Below are 16,890 nucleotides of genomic sequence, written 5' to 3' on the forward strand. Positions count from 1 at the left end.
ACTGCTCTAAACTGTTCTTCATGAGGATGCTATACTTTCCTGTGCTTTTCCTGATATTTAAAATTAGATGTGTTGAATCTTTTCTAGTATCCTAAATTTTTTTAAAGCCTAAAATGAATCAATCCTAATATAACTGATTCCTCCTTCTCATATAAGCTGTTAGCCTTGAGTGGAAAAAATAAAAAAAAAAACAAACAATAAATAATAAGATTTTCTACTCAAAGAACCTCATTGTTCTTACTGGTCTCTGAATATAATCCATGATTACACAACCAGGCCGGGGACCACACTATGGGAGGTCAGGAGGGTTTGGAAAAATTCAAAATTTCTCTTCTGAGACTGAAGTTTCAATATTTTATAGCAAACACGAATTGTTTTATACAACCATCTCAGATATCCTTGATCTCTTTGGGTTAAAGGTGAAATACGTTAGGATGTCATTAAGTTAAACATACAATTAATACTAGTAGAATAATAGAGTCGCTAATGGGATAAAAGTGAACTAACGATAGAGTATGTTCTCCAAATCATTTCCCTTTTGACAGAATAAGTTTTATGTAGAATGGTATTGTATTTTAAGACAAAAGGATATAAAACTAGTATTTCTTTTGACAAGACATTTCATGGAGAAATAACCTTCTAAATTAGATTTATATATAACAAAATACATATTTTCAGATCAAATTACTATAGTTAGAGTGCATTGGTGTTTCCATGAAAAGTACTGTTCCAAAGGAATTTAACTTACTTGTTTCATTCAAAATAATGAAGTCCAGTGTTTTGGAGGGCATCTGGACATTCTGCAGCATTTTATCCAAAGCTGAATTATCTTCCAGGACTCTCGGCCCTAAAGAAACACAGGAGACAGCAGTCATTCATTACAATGTGAAAAATGTGGATTATACAGTGCAATAATGAGCAAACATGAAATTCACTGACGGACTACACATACTTCAGGTTATAAGGTTTGTGTTCAACTCACTGTCAAGACACAAAGCCAAAGAAAATCACACAATGCTAAGTACGTGATGGTCTTATTGAACACATTTTCTTAAAAACGAATGAAGAGTAAAGTATGAAAAAATACCTTTATCATTCACACTGCTGTGTAGAGTATAGAGGGGCAGACCAGGACCTGTTAACACAATCAGGAGAAAAATGTTTTGGATGAATACTTCTTTGGAAAAGATAGTATACATGACTTTTCAAAAATATCATTTGTTACCATTTGACTTTGATGGAACATATAAATATTACAATGGATAAGAAGTTTAATACATATTAGCTGTTTCTCCTCCCTCCCTCTTTAAAATAGTTGCAATTTGAGAGTAAGAAGTATTACTGGAAAGGCACAGGGCTCAGTAGAATGAAGTAGGAAATGAATCTGTGCCCTGCTAGGCAACTTGGGCACATTATCATCTCCGAACTTAATATATTCATCCGCAAAGTAAAATGTGAGCTGACGTCCTTCCCCACTGTAAATCCGTGATCTCTCAGGGTTTTTCAGGCTCTGCCCAGGTGGGCTGCAGAGCCCTGGAGCCAGCCTCCCTAGCGAGGGATGGGTTTCCCCCCGCTGCCCCCACTCCCACGGAGTCCCAGAGCCAGGCGGCACATCTGCACAGTGCCTGACTTGGATAAGCGATTCCTTTCTGGCATGCAAAAGTGTTTTTCTCACAAGCCCATATCGTCACTATTTATCCCAACTGTGGTAGTTGCAGAGTGGAAGGTAATGTATAGAAAAGCTACTTTGTGAGCTCTTTAATTTTATGCGTTTGGATGATAATATTAATTTTTATACTGGGTTAGAAACACAGTGAAGGCACTTTCCATACCTGGGGATGAATCCTGGCTCACTGGCTCTGTGACTTAGGACAGCAGAGCTGTGCTTTGATTTCCTCATATGAGGAAATGAGGATAATAATATCTACTTGATAGAGATTTCTTAAAGATTAAACAAGATCTTGAATATAAAGCTTTTAGCACAGTGCTTAGAATAAAGTGCATGCCCAAGAAATAATTGCTAAAAACAGTCATAGTAAAGAACCATAAAGAAAAGCATAATAATAAAATATACTAGTGAGGGAAGACTCAGATAACTGGTTTGAAAACATTTATTTTTGTGCTATGGACAGTTCTTTTCAGAATATCCAGATCCTTTCTCTCATTTTGAGAAGTAACCGGGCATACTGTTTAAAAGGAAGTGCTAGGGAGGCAGAGGCCTGTTTTGAATCCTGCTGTGCCTGTAACTCGCTGTGTGACCACCTGCATAAGTCACTTGGCCACTCCTTGCCTGGGTTTCTTCATTTGTAATTAATAATAGCAACAGCAACAGAAGATGGAGCAGTGAGCATGTTGAGTGACATGCACCAGCCACATATATTTTCTCACTGAAAGGGACGAGTGCATAAAATAATCATCTAAAACCCCACAATATGTATGTGTTTAAGACTGAAGTGCTTCTGTTATACACAAGGGTGTGTGTGCATGTGTGTGTGTGTGTTCGGTCTAAAGCAAGCTATGCAAGTCTCTCAGTGATAAGGCGAAGAAAAGATTGTTTATGCTCACTACTTAAATGTGAGTGGAGAGAAGGGGACTTAGGTGATTTCAAGAGCTCCTCAGATTCAAAAGGAACAGAGGGAGCTGCTTGGAAGTGAGTAACAGCGGCGACTGCCCTCCCTCCCAGGGAGCTCAGACTTACCGGAACATCTCAGCTGATAATACTTCGCCTCTTTACTGAATGACACAGAATAGTACTGACACCTTTCCGGATTCAGCTCACAACTAAGGCATGTCACTTTTGTATAGTCACTAAGTTGGATTCTGTAAAACCAACAATGGAAATTAAGTGCTTGAAGAAAAGATAAGTGAAAAGAAGGAACTGAATAAAGCCATATTCTAGTTTCAAAGACAGCAGAATGCCAACGCAATCTTCAGGACTCTTTTTTTTTTTTTTTTTTTTTTAACTTGAAATAAATACATGAATTAATAGTAACCTCAAACCTCCCATTGTTTGGAAATATCACAAAACATTGAATAAAGCCATTCTCTTTTGTGGACATGTAGATTGACTTATGAAGGAATAAAAAGTGCTCAATAGCATTACCAGGTTAATATTAGTTAGGACAAGGCAAAAAATAAAAATGGAGTTCAGAAATTGTTCGTCAGCTAAAATGACTCAAGTCAAGCTCTTACTTATAAAGATTCCTTCCTCCTGGCATTCCTTTATATTCATTACTAATGTAGTATCTGGGAAGAGAAAAAAATGAAATATATATTAATTATGTTTTATAAGAAGTCAGAGGCAATCCACCACACTCAGACCCCAAGCCTAAGTGTGCACCGAGCACGCGCACGGGTGCCCGCCGCCCTCCACCATTGCTTCCCCGGCCCTCACCCCCCAGAAGCCATTTTTCTCCGTCATCTCTACACGGAAAGGTCTTGTTCTTAAGAGACTAAAATATGTAAAACCAGGGATTTCTTCCTTAATTAGAGTGACAAGTAAAAATTCAAAAGAAGGCTTCTGTCAAAAAATAGGACTGGACAGTTAACCTGAAATTGAGACCCCACTCATTGATCCCGATTGCTTTATTTTCTGTCTTATAACATAAGCTACTAGACAGCAGGAGCCCCACGTTCCTGAGAGGCAGAGCCACTGCTGAAGAAGGCCTTCAAAAGCTACTTCGGGCGGCGGCCAAATTCCTCCGCGATTAGACCAATAAAGAATCATAAAAGGGCCTAAGATTCTAATGAAAAATAACACCCCCTTTTCTACCAACTCATATATAGCAGTTTACAGCCTCTGCAAAGCTTTTCATTTTGCAGAGAGTAAGGCCGGGACATGGACAGATAAAATTGCCTTTCCAAGCCTTCCAAAAAATCACTGCCAGTTGAAATTTAACAAAACGCCCCTGACTGCTAGTTCAGCGTTCCACGACGTTCAAGTAAAAGAGGATACAGCTCTTGTAATGTAAAGCAGGTAAGAGCAAGAGGTAGAGCTGCCTGGTGGCATGGTATCAAATCTGCTAAGCATATGTGAAAATCATTAAGGCTTCCGTATGTTAAAAAGAAAAAAAGTATTGAACACATTCCAAAAAGACTACTCTTTATTTGTAGGAGATTTTTTTCCTACTTCTGGGCAAAGAGGGCACGATTATGACAAGTAGGTTTATACCCTGTCAATTGTTACAATACTCACAGATAATCGCTGGTTAGAGCTTCTATCCCGATGACTTCCCAGGCTCCTTTTGTAATAAATGTGCAGTTCTAATGTGTTTTTTTTTTTTTGAAAAAAAAAAAAAAAGATTGATTCGACACTCTCTCTGTTCAAAGTGGAGGATTAAATCATTTATATCAGGAATTCAAATAACCTTGGATTTTCTTGTTGGGTTTCCCCACCTCGTTCCACATTACACAATACATCACTGAGGAGTTTAAATTAATCTGATTTTTATACACATTGATCCGCCTTACCAAAAGATTTCCACATCGAATTGGTTTCCAAAAAAAAAAAAAAAAAAAACCAGAGGTCAACATGAAATAAAAATTATGTAAGAATACTCACTTTTTTATTTATTTGAAAATAACAAATGTGTCTGTAACCTTCTTCATTGCTGATGATCTTGTAGAAGCTATTACCATCAGAGGTAAAATGAGGTTCCGAAGGCCTAAACTAGAAAATAATAGAAAACAAAAGAACATTAAAGCACAGGTCTCATCTCAGTACCAACTTTAGTTTTAGAAAGTCCTCTCCAATACCTATGCTGAAAAATCCATGCTCCATTTATACGCCAAATTAAAATTAAATTAAAGTGCCTCAAAAAGAAAATTCTCTTTCTATAAAATGTGAACAAAAACACCATACTCATAGATAATTTTTGTGAGCAGTAAATGAGAGAATGCATATAAAGAGGCTTGTAGAAAACAATAAATAGAAGTTGTTGCTGATTTGGAGACATCTTTTCTCTATGGATGATAACTATGACTTCTGGTTGCAAGCACCTGGAAAATAGCATTAACCTTTCAATTTGGAGCAGTAAATTTCCTCAATGTCACAAATGTGCTCTCTTGAAACAGACATATTATTTTTTATTGTTTCAGGTTGGGGGTGGTTTGCAATTTGGGGATATTTTTCTTTCCTGTTTTTACACATATTTCTTTTCGAAAGTCAGACTTAGTATTTAACCATTTCTGGACTACATACTATAAGGAATGTCTGTTGTATATTTCATAGGAAAAAATTCGTATATTTTTATTATAAGCCTTTTCATTTTGTTAAATATGATCAACAATTTACAAAAAATATTTGTATAGAAATATAGAACAAATTTCCGTTTTTTTACAGTTCAATAAAATACAGTACTCAGAACATAATGCAGTTTAAGTAGAAGAGAGTCTATCCCAGCCTGAAAGGAATATGTTGGTTTACGATTTTGATTTCCTAGCTACATTTGAGAGCAGGTAGGAGATGGTCTTTTAAAATTGTTGGTTCACTTCGCCCTCGATGTTTCCTCTCTCATCAGCTCCCATTTTGGGAAGGAAGAAAATTGCTTCCCTCTTCTATTTAGTGATTCAAAGCGAATTCATTTATGGAGCAAGCTGAGGCGTGCGGTACACTTGGTGTTCTCATTACAGAGCTTTGAAACACATTCCCCTCTCTAGACCTGTGTTCACAGCCTTATCTTTTTAATACATTTCCCTGTTTCCCCTGGATGGAGTTGTGCCTAGTAGAAATGTGTGAAAAGTGGCATCTGTCTGGTTAAATACAGAGAGGAAAAAACATATTTTTTTCAAAGAGTCGTGAGGAAGTGTAGCGTGTCTCTTGCCATGGAGGAAACCACTTTTCATGTTGGCAAACCTCTCCCCTCTGCCCAATCAATGCCTGAAGAAAAAGGACGTGTGAATGCTGCCGGAGCTCCAAGCCCAGCTGGAAGGGGTTGTCTTCTTGGACTGGGGACCTCACCTCTATGATCCAAGAGGTGTAAAATCTTTACATTTTGGGGGTCACTTTATTTCCCTCTTAAAGGGGGCTTAATCGAAGTGATCATAAAAATTAAGTGAGATTCATTCCTCATCTACTATGCAAGGCGACATGATGAATGGAGTTCCTTCATCAACTCATTATATTCCATGGTCATCGCAATCTGGGTGGTAATTCTGTACAAGGAGTATATAACTCAGTGGGACTGAGAAGCATGACAAGTCCCTAAGGGTCACCACACTTTCCTGGATAAAGCTCTGCATCTGGATGCCTAATAAAGCATAAGCCCACGAGTATTATTTCCTCCAAAGAGAGGTGCTTAGTGGGCAGTGTGTGGTTGCTGCTGAATTTTTTTGCTGGTTGTAGTCACCTCTCCTTAGGCATCTGTGCACGATGGGGACAGAACGTATGTTTTCTGTCTTTAAAGCACATAACTTCAAATGTGAGGTCAACGACCACATTGGACACCTTGGCCGACTTTCAGCCATGGTTACCCTTTAACTCACTGGGAGCTACAATTTGCCAGGAGTGCGTTACGTTTTGTCTGCTCTGATTTTGATTTTTCACTTGTCCCCTTACTTTTTCCAACTGTGTGTGTTATATATTCTCTACAAAAAGATATCTTTATAGGGAGCATTTACAAATTTTGAGAAGTAAGTTAACTAATATTGCTATTAATAACGTATCACTTAGAGCCCTAGTTTTGAATAACTGCATATCAAATAGCTGAGTAGCTGACTCATCCATAAAACCCCACAACTTATAATACTTACTCTTCCAACCCAGCCAGTAGTACTCGTTTCAATGTGTTGCCGTGCCTAGGAAGGGAAAGACACAATGACAGCGTTTCAAAGAGAAATAAGATGAAATCTATAGCCATAATTTGTGGTAATATAAATAGAACTGTACTTATAATAATTGAAAACTATATCCATTCATATATTTCTATTTATGTTAGTATTTTTCAAGTCTTTACATTAGATCATTTGCCTCTCTTGCCAAAAGTTATATCCTGGGTCCCTCTGGAAGCTCCGCTGGTGCTTTAAATCCAGAATGCACAGAACTAAAGAGAATTTCATTTGTTTTCCTCTGTCCCACCAACCTGTTCTACTCCTTCATTCTTCTTCTAGTTAGTGGCACCTATTCACCCAAGCTGGAGACCCGGGGGTCATTCTAGATTCTTGCCCTCCTCATAGTCACCTCCTTCAGCCCCTGTCACCTAGTTCTTTGACTTCATTGTCCTTCTCTACAGCTAAGGACTTTGTTCATGTCCTCAGCAGGTTGCCTGGGGTCTGTTGCCAGAATCTCCTTGTTGGAGATCCTGCTGCTCTTCTCTGCTACATTAGTTAGCAATAGATAGGCCTGTCCCATTGTGATACTCTTTTGTTTAAAACCTTGAAACAGCTCCCCATTTCTTACGAGATAAGTCCAAACTCCCAGAATGGCACCTTAGCCTTTGCCTATTATCTCTAGCCTCAGTGCTCCCCACTATGCCTCTCCCCCAGTCCTTAGTTCCTGCATCATCCAAGCTATTCACATTGGATGCCTTTGCACAGCCCTCTGCTCATACGGCCTTCTGTCCTTATCTGCTCAGCACATGGCAACTTATCCCAGGCTACTCTATAGCTCTCCCACATCATCTCCTTCCCCACCCCGCCTGCCCTCAGTAGAGCTGATCATCTTCTTTTGCCCTCTATTCCTTCTGTGGTACTTGGTTGAACCCTTTTTATGGTACAACCTTGGTATTATGAGGATTTCACTGGCAGCAAGCAAAGAGCTTGGGTTTTGCAGTTTGAATTCTGACTGTGTCCTGTGACCTGAGCCAGCTCCTCAAACATTGATCCTCAGCTTCCACAATGCCTGGTATACTGTAAGTGGCAGTTTTTATTATTTATTTTGATAATATTCCCAACTAGAACAGAAACTTTTGGGGGGCAGGCATGCTAACTAATTCACTTTAGAAAAAAATCCATAGCTTAGCACAGAGCTTGGAACATAACAGGAATTCTATGTTTGTTACATAAATAAATAAGTGAATCAAGTTATGTGGGGCTCCAGTTCTGGGAGGTGAGAATATGCCCTGAGCCTAGCCAGGATGGCAGTAGGAAGGGTAGGTGTGTAGGCACAAGGTCTGTGACTAGATAAGGGGGATTGGGGAGGTGTCCTTGGCATATGCCAGCAAACCTCTTCCAGGATCCACCCCTCCGAGCCTGTGGGCTCCCAGAGGGACTTTAACTTTGACCATCATCTTAATTGGACCTCGTGGTCTCCTGGCTAGAAGCCTCCCAGCACCTCAAGGTTGGATGAACAGAGTTGGCCTCAGGATTGCCACCCTCTCAGACTGGCAGTTATTTATTTGCATTCTAAAGCTGTTTCCTGCTTAAAGACAGTGACAGTATGGTAATGGGTTTGTGGCCTCATGTATTTGTTTTGTTTCACACACACTCAGCCAATTATTCCCCATTCCCTATATTATCTTTATTAAAACACACTTTGTTGAGCTTGCAGCTGCTGGCCCTCTTTGGTTTTTAAAATATTGACATCAGATTCTATCTTGTGGCCAGTCACCCCCTCTCCCTTCCCGAGTGATAGTATCCATAACTAAAACATATGACTAGTCAGTGTAGGAGAAATAGAAGCACCCCGGGATGGCAGGTTATCTAGGAGTTTTATTTAAGATTTTATTACCTCAGGATCAGACAGAGTCAGAAAGAAGAGAAACTCAAACCTCATTTCCTGAGTCCCAGCCTTCACTCTCCCCGACTGCACAGACCCTCTGATCACATGTTGCTTTAGAAGCCGAACATCCCCATTCAGTCTCACCACTAAGCAGTTCCATCTTCCACTGGACTCATCATAATCACAAATATCCATGACCGAATAGTTCTGAATCCTCCTGAGCCACTGCAAAGAAATTCTTTCTTGTGTTGCCCATGTCACATCACACAAGTAGTGATCCCTGGAAGGAAGAAAGAAAGGAAGAACAGAGCGAGAGAATGAATATGACTATTGCCAGACCTTGGTACAAATAGATATTTTATTCAGTGAAGAGAAATCAATCTTAATGGGAAGTAGAATTATAAATGGTTAATGAAACCATTTAATATAATATTTCACCTTTTCTTAAAGCTTAAAGTGCAATTTAATTTGGGATGAAAATTAAAATACATCCAACAGGAAAAGCAGCAACAGTATTCTACAGTGGCTTAACACGCGTGACTCAAACCGCGAGCTCAGGATTTATCAAGTCCTCAACTTGGCCGCTGGTGGTGCCAGGGACTCAAGGGTGGTGTTTTTGCATCTCCTTTCTGCTGTCTTGAGGGAAGTGAGGCCATGGACACTGGCTAAGATTTGAGTATTTCTGGCATTTTACGTGCTTCTCCAGAAAATTCTTTCTATTAGGGTGAAACTACAGCTGACCCTTTTCTCAACTTCATTTTCAAAGGGGAAAAAATTGACTCACACCTCCACAAACTTTGAAAATCAAAGTATACTGTAAAAAGACATTTCTCAAAAGTCAAACCATGAACCCTGAAAAGAAATGAAAGAACCCTGCGGTATGTTCACATAAATTTATGTAAACAGAGGTATCTCTAGCAGTACATCCTCCCCAACACATACTGAAAAAAAAATTTTGGAACCACCTTCTGATTTATAGTGAAGTGCATGGAATTCATCATTTACTTTTCTGCTGGCCTCCCTCACATTATTGGCAATGGATGCTTTATGTTTTTTGCTCCCTCCTCCTCCCCCAGTGTGGTTTTGGATGACTATTCACAAATCCCTGCTCTCAAGTGTCTGATCGCAGCTTTGCTCTTTTTTGTCAGAGGGTTCCAAATGAGTGTGTTCATCCCCCTCTTCCTGCCTGGTCTGGTGGCCGCATCTCGTCCCCATCCCAGATGCTCTCACAAGATCCACTTGCTCTCTCCTTTACAGACTGGGCCTGCCCTTCTCCTTGCTTGACTGCAAGTTCTTTACAGGGTGTCCCCAGGGCCTAGCAGAATGCCTGACTCAAAACAGGCACTAATTATATGTCCATGGAATGCAGCACTGAAGAAAGGAAAGCCCTCTGCTGACCTGTGGGAACTGTCATATTGTCATACTGAAGGACTATAGCTTTGTCCTTCCTCGGAATTCATAGATCAATTCCCATCTCCACTCCCTTCGCAGACACCTAATCACACAACAAACATTTACTGGGCACTTGGGATGGGTCAGGTGCTGGGTAAAGCCCTTTAAGCCCCTCACAGCTTCATCATCCCCATTTTACAGCTGGGAACACTTAATGTGCGAATGTGCCTAGTGATAACGGGTTTCCATGCTACCCTGCTGCAAGCCGCAGGTACTGAAACAAGACCGAACCCCTTCACTCAGCAGCAGAGCACCGCATTTCCGTAAATAGGGGTCCCTTTTCATTTCAGTCTGTTTTCTTGCTTCTGGAGAACCTATATACTACCGAGTCTGGGTGGCTAGTATTCTCACAACACACCATGAGGTTCCCCAGTTGCTCCCTCTTTATTCAGTCTTGCTCTTCAGCCTGAAGTGGCTGCCAAGCTCTAACTTCCTTAGGTCTTGGCCTAAATGTCCCCTCATTCACGATGTCTTCTTGGAAACCTCCTTCTCCCACACCACTCTCCCAGGTCTCACTGCACTCATCACTAACCGCCAGGCTGCAGGGGCTGCAAGTGCAACCGCCTCTTTCCATGCTGGGGAATACAGACATCTCATCCAGTCTGATGCTTCTGCGTCTGCCCAATGCAGGGGAGCTAAATGAGAACACGGAAGGGCGAATACACTTTACCCAAGACAGGCAATAAATCCGTGAAAAGAGAATGGAAGTATGAAAAGCACAACAGAAAACGAAGCTTTCTGAAATTAGTTTTTTAGACCAGAGGTTGGAAAACTTTTTCAGTTAAGAGTCAGAGAGTGAATATTTTAAGCTTTGTGGTCCACATCTTCTCTGTCACTACTCCACTCTGCCTTTGTAGCACAAATGCACTCAGAGACCATAATTAAATGAATGAGTTCATTTAATGTTCCACTGAAAAGCTAAAATTGAATTTCATTAAATTTTCACATATCACGAAATATTATTACTCTTTTGATTTTTGTTCCCAGCCACTTAAAAATGTAAAACCTGGGCAGATCACCTGAGGTCAGGAGTTCAAGGCCAGCCTGGCCAACATGGCGAAACCTTGCCTGTACTAAAAATACAAAAATTAGCCAGGCGTGGTGGCACACACCTGTAACCTCAGCTACTCAGGAGGCTGAGGCAGGAGAATTGCTTGAACCCAGGAGACAGAGGTTGTGGTGAGCCAACATCGAGCCATTGCACTCTAGCCTGGGCAAGAGTGAGACTCTGTCTCAAAAAAAAAAAAAAAAAGTAAAAACCATTTTTACTTGTGGACCACACAGAAATAGGCAGTGGACTGCATTTGTCCCATAAACCCTGGTGTGCTAACCCCTGTCCCATATCAGTAGTTCTTATCTTTTCAGGCCAAAAACCCTTTGGACAATCTGATGAAACTGATGTACCTCCCTCTAGGTGGGAAAAGCCTCTCCACCGTTATATATACAACATCTGAAAATTCCATGGGCATAGATGAGGAATTTAGGCTCCAGAAATATTCTTCTTTTTTTAAAGTGTTCTGGTTAAGCGAAGTGTTAGGTGATGGGGGGAAAAAACTTTTAACAATAATTAGTGGATCACCCAGTACTAAATAGTTTTATCTACTAAAAGTCATAAGTTAAATGTCAAGTTCAGAAATCAGCAATATAAAAGCAACTTTTCCCCATTTGAAAACATTGAGTAATGGAATTTGGGAAGTCAGCCAGGAAACTCACGTGCATCAATCATCCTCCCTGCCCATTTTCAGATCAAAGGTTCATGGTCCTGGACCCTGCATGGCCTGGGTTACTCTCCATGACCCCAGGTGTACTCTGCACCCTGTGCATGCTCAGCAAGGCAGTTCACCCCTGGCGCAGACAGGAATTTTTGAATTTTCTTATAAACATACTTTTCTTCAGTGGCAGCCCTGAGCCAAGATTATGCCAGTCTGAGATGTCAAAGAATCATTTAAAAAAAAAAAAAAAAACCTGCCGGGCGTAGTGACTCATGCCTGTAACAGCAGCACTTAGGGAGGCCAACGCAGGTGGATCATTTGAGGTCAGGAGTTCGAGACTAGCCTGGCCAACATGGTGATCCCCTGTGTCTACTAAAAATACAAAAATTAGTCAGGCGTGGTAGGGCGCATCTGTAATCACAGCCACTCAGGAGGCGGAGGCAGGAGAACTAATTGAACCTGGGAGACAGAGGTTGCATTGAGCTGAGATCATGCCATTGCACCCCAGCCTGGGCGACACAGCAAGACCCGGTCTCAAAATAAATAGATAAATAAATAAATAAAGCCAATGGCTCAATTGTCCTTTTTACTGAAAAGTTTAAGTCCCACTTAAAACCAGAAAAATCCAGCCAGCAGTATTATCATCTATGTTTGCACACTGCATGCTGCTTTTATTCTGCAAAAACAGGCCAGTATTGAGTAGTTTTCTTATGTAATGATTTTGGTGGGGTGGAAGAGGGACCGCCCCTGCAGTCCAGGCCTTCCTCAGAGCCTGGACAACTTACCAAGGTTAGACATATGAGCCAGCAAGCTCTTCTACCTTCTGCAGCTGGATTAGTCCAACGGGAATACGGTTGATTTTAATACTAAAATGATGGAGTAATTTTTGGATGTAAAATAATGAGTCCACACCCATGTGGAGTCTACTATGTGCCAGGAACAGTTCTAAGTGCTTGACATAAGCTCATGACCACCCTATAAGGTGAGTATTGCAGTTCATTGTCTGCAGACAAGGAAATATAACAGCAGAGGATTTAAGGAACTTCCCCACTATCACCCAACTGGGAAGTGTTGGAGCCGGGATTCAATTCAAGCTGTTGGCTTCAGATTCCCTGTTCATACTCGTTCCCTCTATGAAATCTCCACCCATCCATTTGGGAAATGTTGCTAGCTAGCTTCACCTTCTTGCTTCTTTTCAGCATAAAGTTCCTCACTTAAAGAAATCTATTCCTAGAGAGCTGTGTGTAAACTAAATTCTATAAGGCAAATTATATGTGAATGCACTGAGAAAGACTTGTTAAAAATCACACAACAGAGAATCCCCTTGTAAAGTGACCACCTGTCCCAGCATAATTCTTTGCAAACAGTAGGCATTTAATAAATGTCTGTTAGGTACTATTAATTCCCTTAATTTGTGTAAATGTTTCTTTTGGTGCATTAAGGATACTTAAAATAAGGAATTTATTACCAACTGGAAATAATACTGGAGGGAAAAATGCTACCAAGAGCAACTGCGACCGTGGAATGATTAATTCAGTGAATCACCCGAAGAAGCGGGCGTACTGCCAGTGCTGGCCGCAGGCTCCATGCCACCCTCTGCTCTGATGGGGATGCCAACCCTCCCAGGTTCGCTGACAAATCCCTCAAGAGAGGAATGGGTGGGATGAGATGAAGCAGATCTGAGTGCTGCAGCACCCGTACACCCGCACATTCGTAGCATGCCAGTCCTAATGTGCCTCTTGCAGGTGTCACTAGCTTCCAGTTTCTTTTTCTCCTGTGTGACAATCTGAGGCTTTGATGTTGCAGCTTTATAGGCCAGGGTCATAACAGTTCAGAGAAGGCATAGCAAGACTTTATATATATTGTGTCATTCAGGAGCAGAGAGAGAAGGGACGGGGTATGTCATGAGCTGCGTGTGATGAGCCCGAGAGCCATTCAACAGATGTTGGGTGGGGTTACCGCAGTAGAACATGCCCTCTCCAATCGTCTAGATTCAGGTCACAACATTTTGCAGAGAGGAGATAAAAAGGAGGGATTTCTATGCAAGGTCATTTTGAAGTCTATCCATGGTGCTGGCAGCGTGAACCACTATTATACATACACACAGTCACCTAGATAACTTACTCATCCATTCATCCATCCACCCATCCATCCATCCTCTGCTTATCTATTATTCTACAAATATTGGTTGGGCATGTGCTATGTCGCAGGCACCCTGCTACACACTGGATTGTAAGATTGGCCTCTACCGCATAGAACCTGTCTTACTTCAGTCAACAATGAATGTACTGCTCTAGATAAAAGTTAGGAGATTTATGATTTTACATTATGTGCTGTTTTCCTTCAACTTTTTGAGCTTTCCAGTTCTCATTATGAACAATGAACACAAATTAGCAGCATAACAAATCTAAAGCATAGCAAATCTAAACTTTAGCACTAAATCAATGCAGGTAGCAGGGAGACTCACCCTGGTTCAAGTTCAGGCCTTGGTTGTTGGAAACGCAGCCTGTCTGCCCTTCTCACTTGTTATCAGAGAAGCAGGGCTTCCACCCATTTCTGCTAATTCCTAACAAAATCACAAACCAGCCTCATACTCCTGTGGATATCACTTGCTGCAGGCTCTGTGGTGAAGACATACGGCCTAACAGGAAAACTAACGAGGGAAACATGGGCAGAGAAAGGAGGAGAGGCACTGATCCTGGCCAGGCTTCCCACTCCAGGAACTAGTAAATCACCGGGTAACAGGCTGGGCAGGTTACTAAGAGGCATAACTCACCTGGATTTACTTGGCCCTGCTGGATCTTTGCATGAGGCCAGAAAACGGTGCATCATCATGTACTAGCACATTTTTTCCAGAGAGCATCTAGAGTCTAGTTCTAGAAAAACCACAACCTTACCAGTGTTAACGGAGACCAGAGCTATATTTTAAATTCCCTAAAAAACACGTTCCTGTGGCATTTCCAAAAAACAATATTCTCTGGTAATATACATTCCACACAAAATCTCCATAGTGAGGCTTAAGTGTGACTTAAAGAACTACTGAGAACAAGAACTTATTGACGAATTCACATAAGGCCAAAAATCCGTCCTGAGAATTGCTTGTTTCTTGAGCCCAGCACTTCACACAGCTGTGCCTTGGAAAGGGATCTCTAAGTGGGAAAGACTTCGTCTCTTTGGAGAATAAATGAGACAGCAAGAGCAGAGCACTGAGCACAGTCCCAGCCCATGAGAAGGACTCAATACATTTTTAACTAAATTATTCAAATATTTTGGTCCAGCAGGCATAGGCCTCGGTCCTTTTCCCAGCTTCCACACTCATTTGCTGTGTGACCTTGAGCAAATGACTTTACCTCTCTCGGTAAAGTGGGAGGTTCTCTCACCTGTGCCTCACAATGGTGTTGTGACTGTGTCCTGGAACCACTCCAGATTCTATCTAAGCTCCCAGGACTGTTGGGCGAAGGAGGGAGGACAAGGACTAGGCCTGCCAAAACTGAGAAGCAATCTCCCATTTGCTTTCTGGCCATACACTTCTGTATTATATCTCACTTGAACAAAGGGTTCCAGGTCCTTAAAAAGTTTGTAAACCATTGATAAGGTCTAAAGCCCCTTCCAGATGGAATCTTTTTCAGAGCAGGTGCTCATGGCTCATCCTCCCTACAGGCAGATATTGGTGACAGACCAAAAGGCAACACCAGGCTCCACTGGTCTTCTCCTGGGAAGCCCTGACTTTTCCATGCTCTGTTTTTTCCACCTCAGTGTCCTTCCACCTCACTGCGCCCTGCTGGAAGCCAGCCTGCTCAATCGGCACATTCTCCAGGGGGCATTCTTTGGTCCTGGGGTCATGAAAAGCCCATGTTCTTCTCCTCAGAATGCCTCCATTCTATTGCTCATACGTCTCCTATCACTCCTGGGGGCATTTATCTGAATGTTTTCTATCATCTACTGATGATAAGTGCTACAAGGGCACAGGCTTTCTATGGACATTTGGCAGTAGAAACAGAGGCTGCCCATCAATGATGATTAAAGAGGTGACTGGATGGAACCAAAAGGCAAACTGTGAAACCTTTGGGTAAAATTTTACTCCATTGGACAAACCCAGAAAATTTTTTAAAAACTTACTAATTGATTTTCCCCCAAATGAATGGGTTACTATAGATATTTCTAACCAAAATAATGCATTACTAACCACAGAGCACAGCCCACAGCCTTCCTGATGTAGTTAATGCAACCCCAGAGAAAATGGATGCTTCCACCCTGCTGTGACGGTGCCTTCGGGAATCTTAGGGCACCAGCCGTAATCACCCAGAGAGAGACACGAAGCAGTGTCTGATAGCTTGTTCTTTCAAGCCAGAAAGTCAGGTTTGAATACAGATTCCTACTTCGTCATTTTCTTAATCTGTAGGCCTCATTTTCTTATCTGTGAACAGGCACACGATGATAGTTGTTGGAAAGACAGAGTGACTTTGAAGAGTCCTAAGATAAAGCATGTGATAATCCCTGTGTCTGGCACATGGTGAGTACTCAATGTATGCTAGTTGTTATTTAAAAACAGCAACAGGCCGGGCACGGTGGCTCTCGCCTGTAATCCCAGCACTTTGGGAGGCCAAGGCAGGTGGATCATGAGGTCAGGAGTTCAAGACCAGCCTGACCAACGTGGTGAACCCTCGTCTCTCCTAAAAATACAGAAATGAGCCAGGCACATACCTATAATCCCAGCTGTACTCGGGAGGCTGAGGCAGGAGAATCACTTGAACCCGGGAGGCGGAGCTTGCAGTGAGCCGAGATGGCACCACTACACTCCAGCCTGGGCAACAGAGCGAGACTCCGTCTCAAAAACAACAACAGCAACAACAACAACAACAAAAAACAGCAACAAGACCAAATAAATAACAGAAATGAGTGAATATAGAGCTATCAGCCAGCCATAAATTGTACCCAGTACATTGGTTCCTTTACAGGAAAATAAACAAGGGGCTGAAGGTGCTCCCTGGTGGAATTTCAAACCACTGACATGATTCCAGCAAGTGAAGTCTTGGAGCACAAAATGACCTTGGAGCTCCCTAAACTTAA

At 41.6% G+C, this 16,890-nt stretch overlaps 1 protein-coding gene across 21 annotated transcripts in view; it reads right to left on the reverse strand.

Annotated features, from left to right (window-relative positions):
* Positions 1 to 16,890, reverse strand: part of DPP4 (dipeptidyl peptidase 4) — an 83,054-nt gene that overhangs the window by 24,074 nt on the left and 42,090 nt on the right. For 13 of the 21 annotated variants that reach the window (XR_012421163.1, XM_074009306.1, XM_005573318.4 and 10 more), the window contains 8 exons: positions 8,801 to 8,936; positions 6,751 to 6,795; positions 4,562 to 4,669; positions 4,196 to 4,263; positions 3,193 to 3,246; positions 2,699 to 2,820; positions 1,088 to 1,135; positions 749 to 847 (listed from right to left, as the gene is read on the reverse strand). Coding sequence is in view for 18 of the 21 variants with exons in the window: in XM_074009306.1 (XP_073865407.1) it covers positions 749 to 847; positions 1,088 to 1,135; positions 2,699 to 2,820; positions 3,193 to 3,246; positions 4,196 to 4,263; positions 4,562 to 4,669; positions 6,751 to 6,795; positions 8,801 to 8,936 (680 nt within the window). In the remaining 3 variants the exon portion in view is untranslated. Of the gene's footprint in view, positions 1 to 748; positions 848 to 1,087; positions 1,136 to 2,698; positions 2,821 to 3,192; positions 3,247 to 4,195; positions 4,264 to 4,561; positions 4,670 to 6,750; positions 6,796 to 8,705; positions 8,937 to 16,890 lie in introns of all 21 variants that reach the window. The other 8 variants (XR_012421165.1, XR_012421164.1, XM_074009314.1 and 5 more) reach the window with 1 other exon arrangement.

Source organism: Macaca fascicularis, chromosome 12, assembly GCF_037993035.2.
Source record: "Macaca fascicularis isolate 582-1 chromosome 12, T2T-MFA8v1.1".
Taxonomy (NCBI): Eukaryota; Metazoa; Chordata; class Mammalia; order Primates; family Cercopithecidae; genus Macaca; species Macaca fascicularis.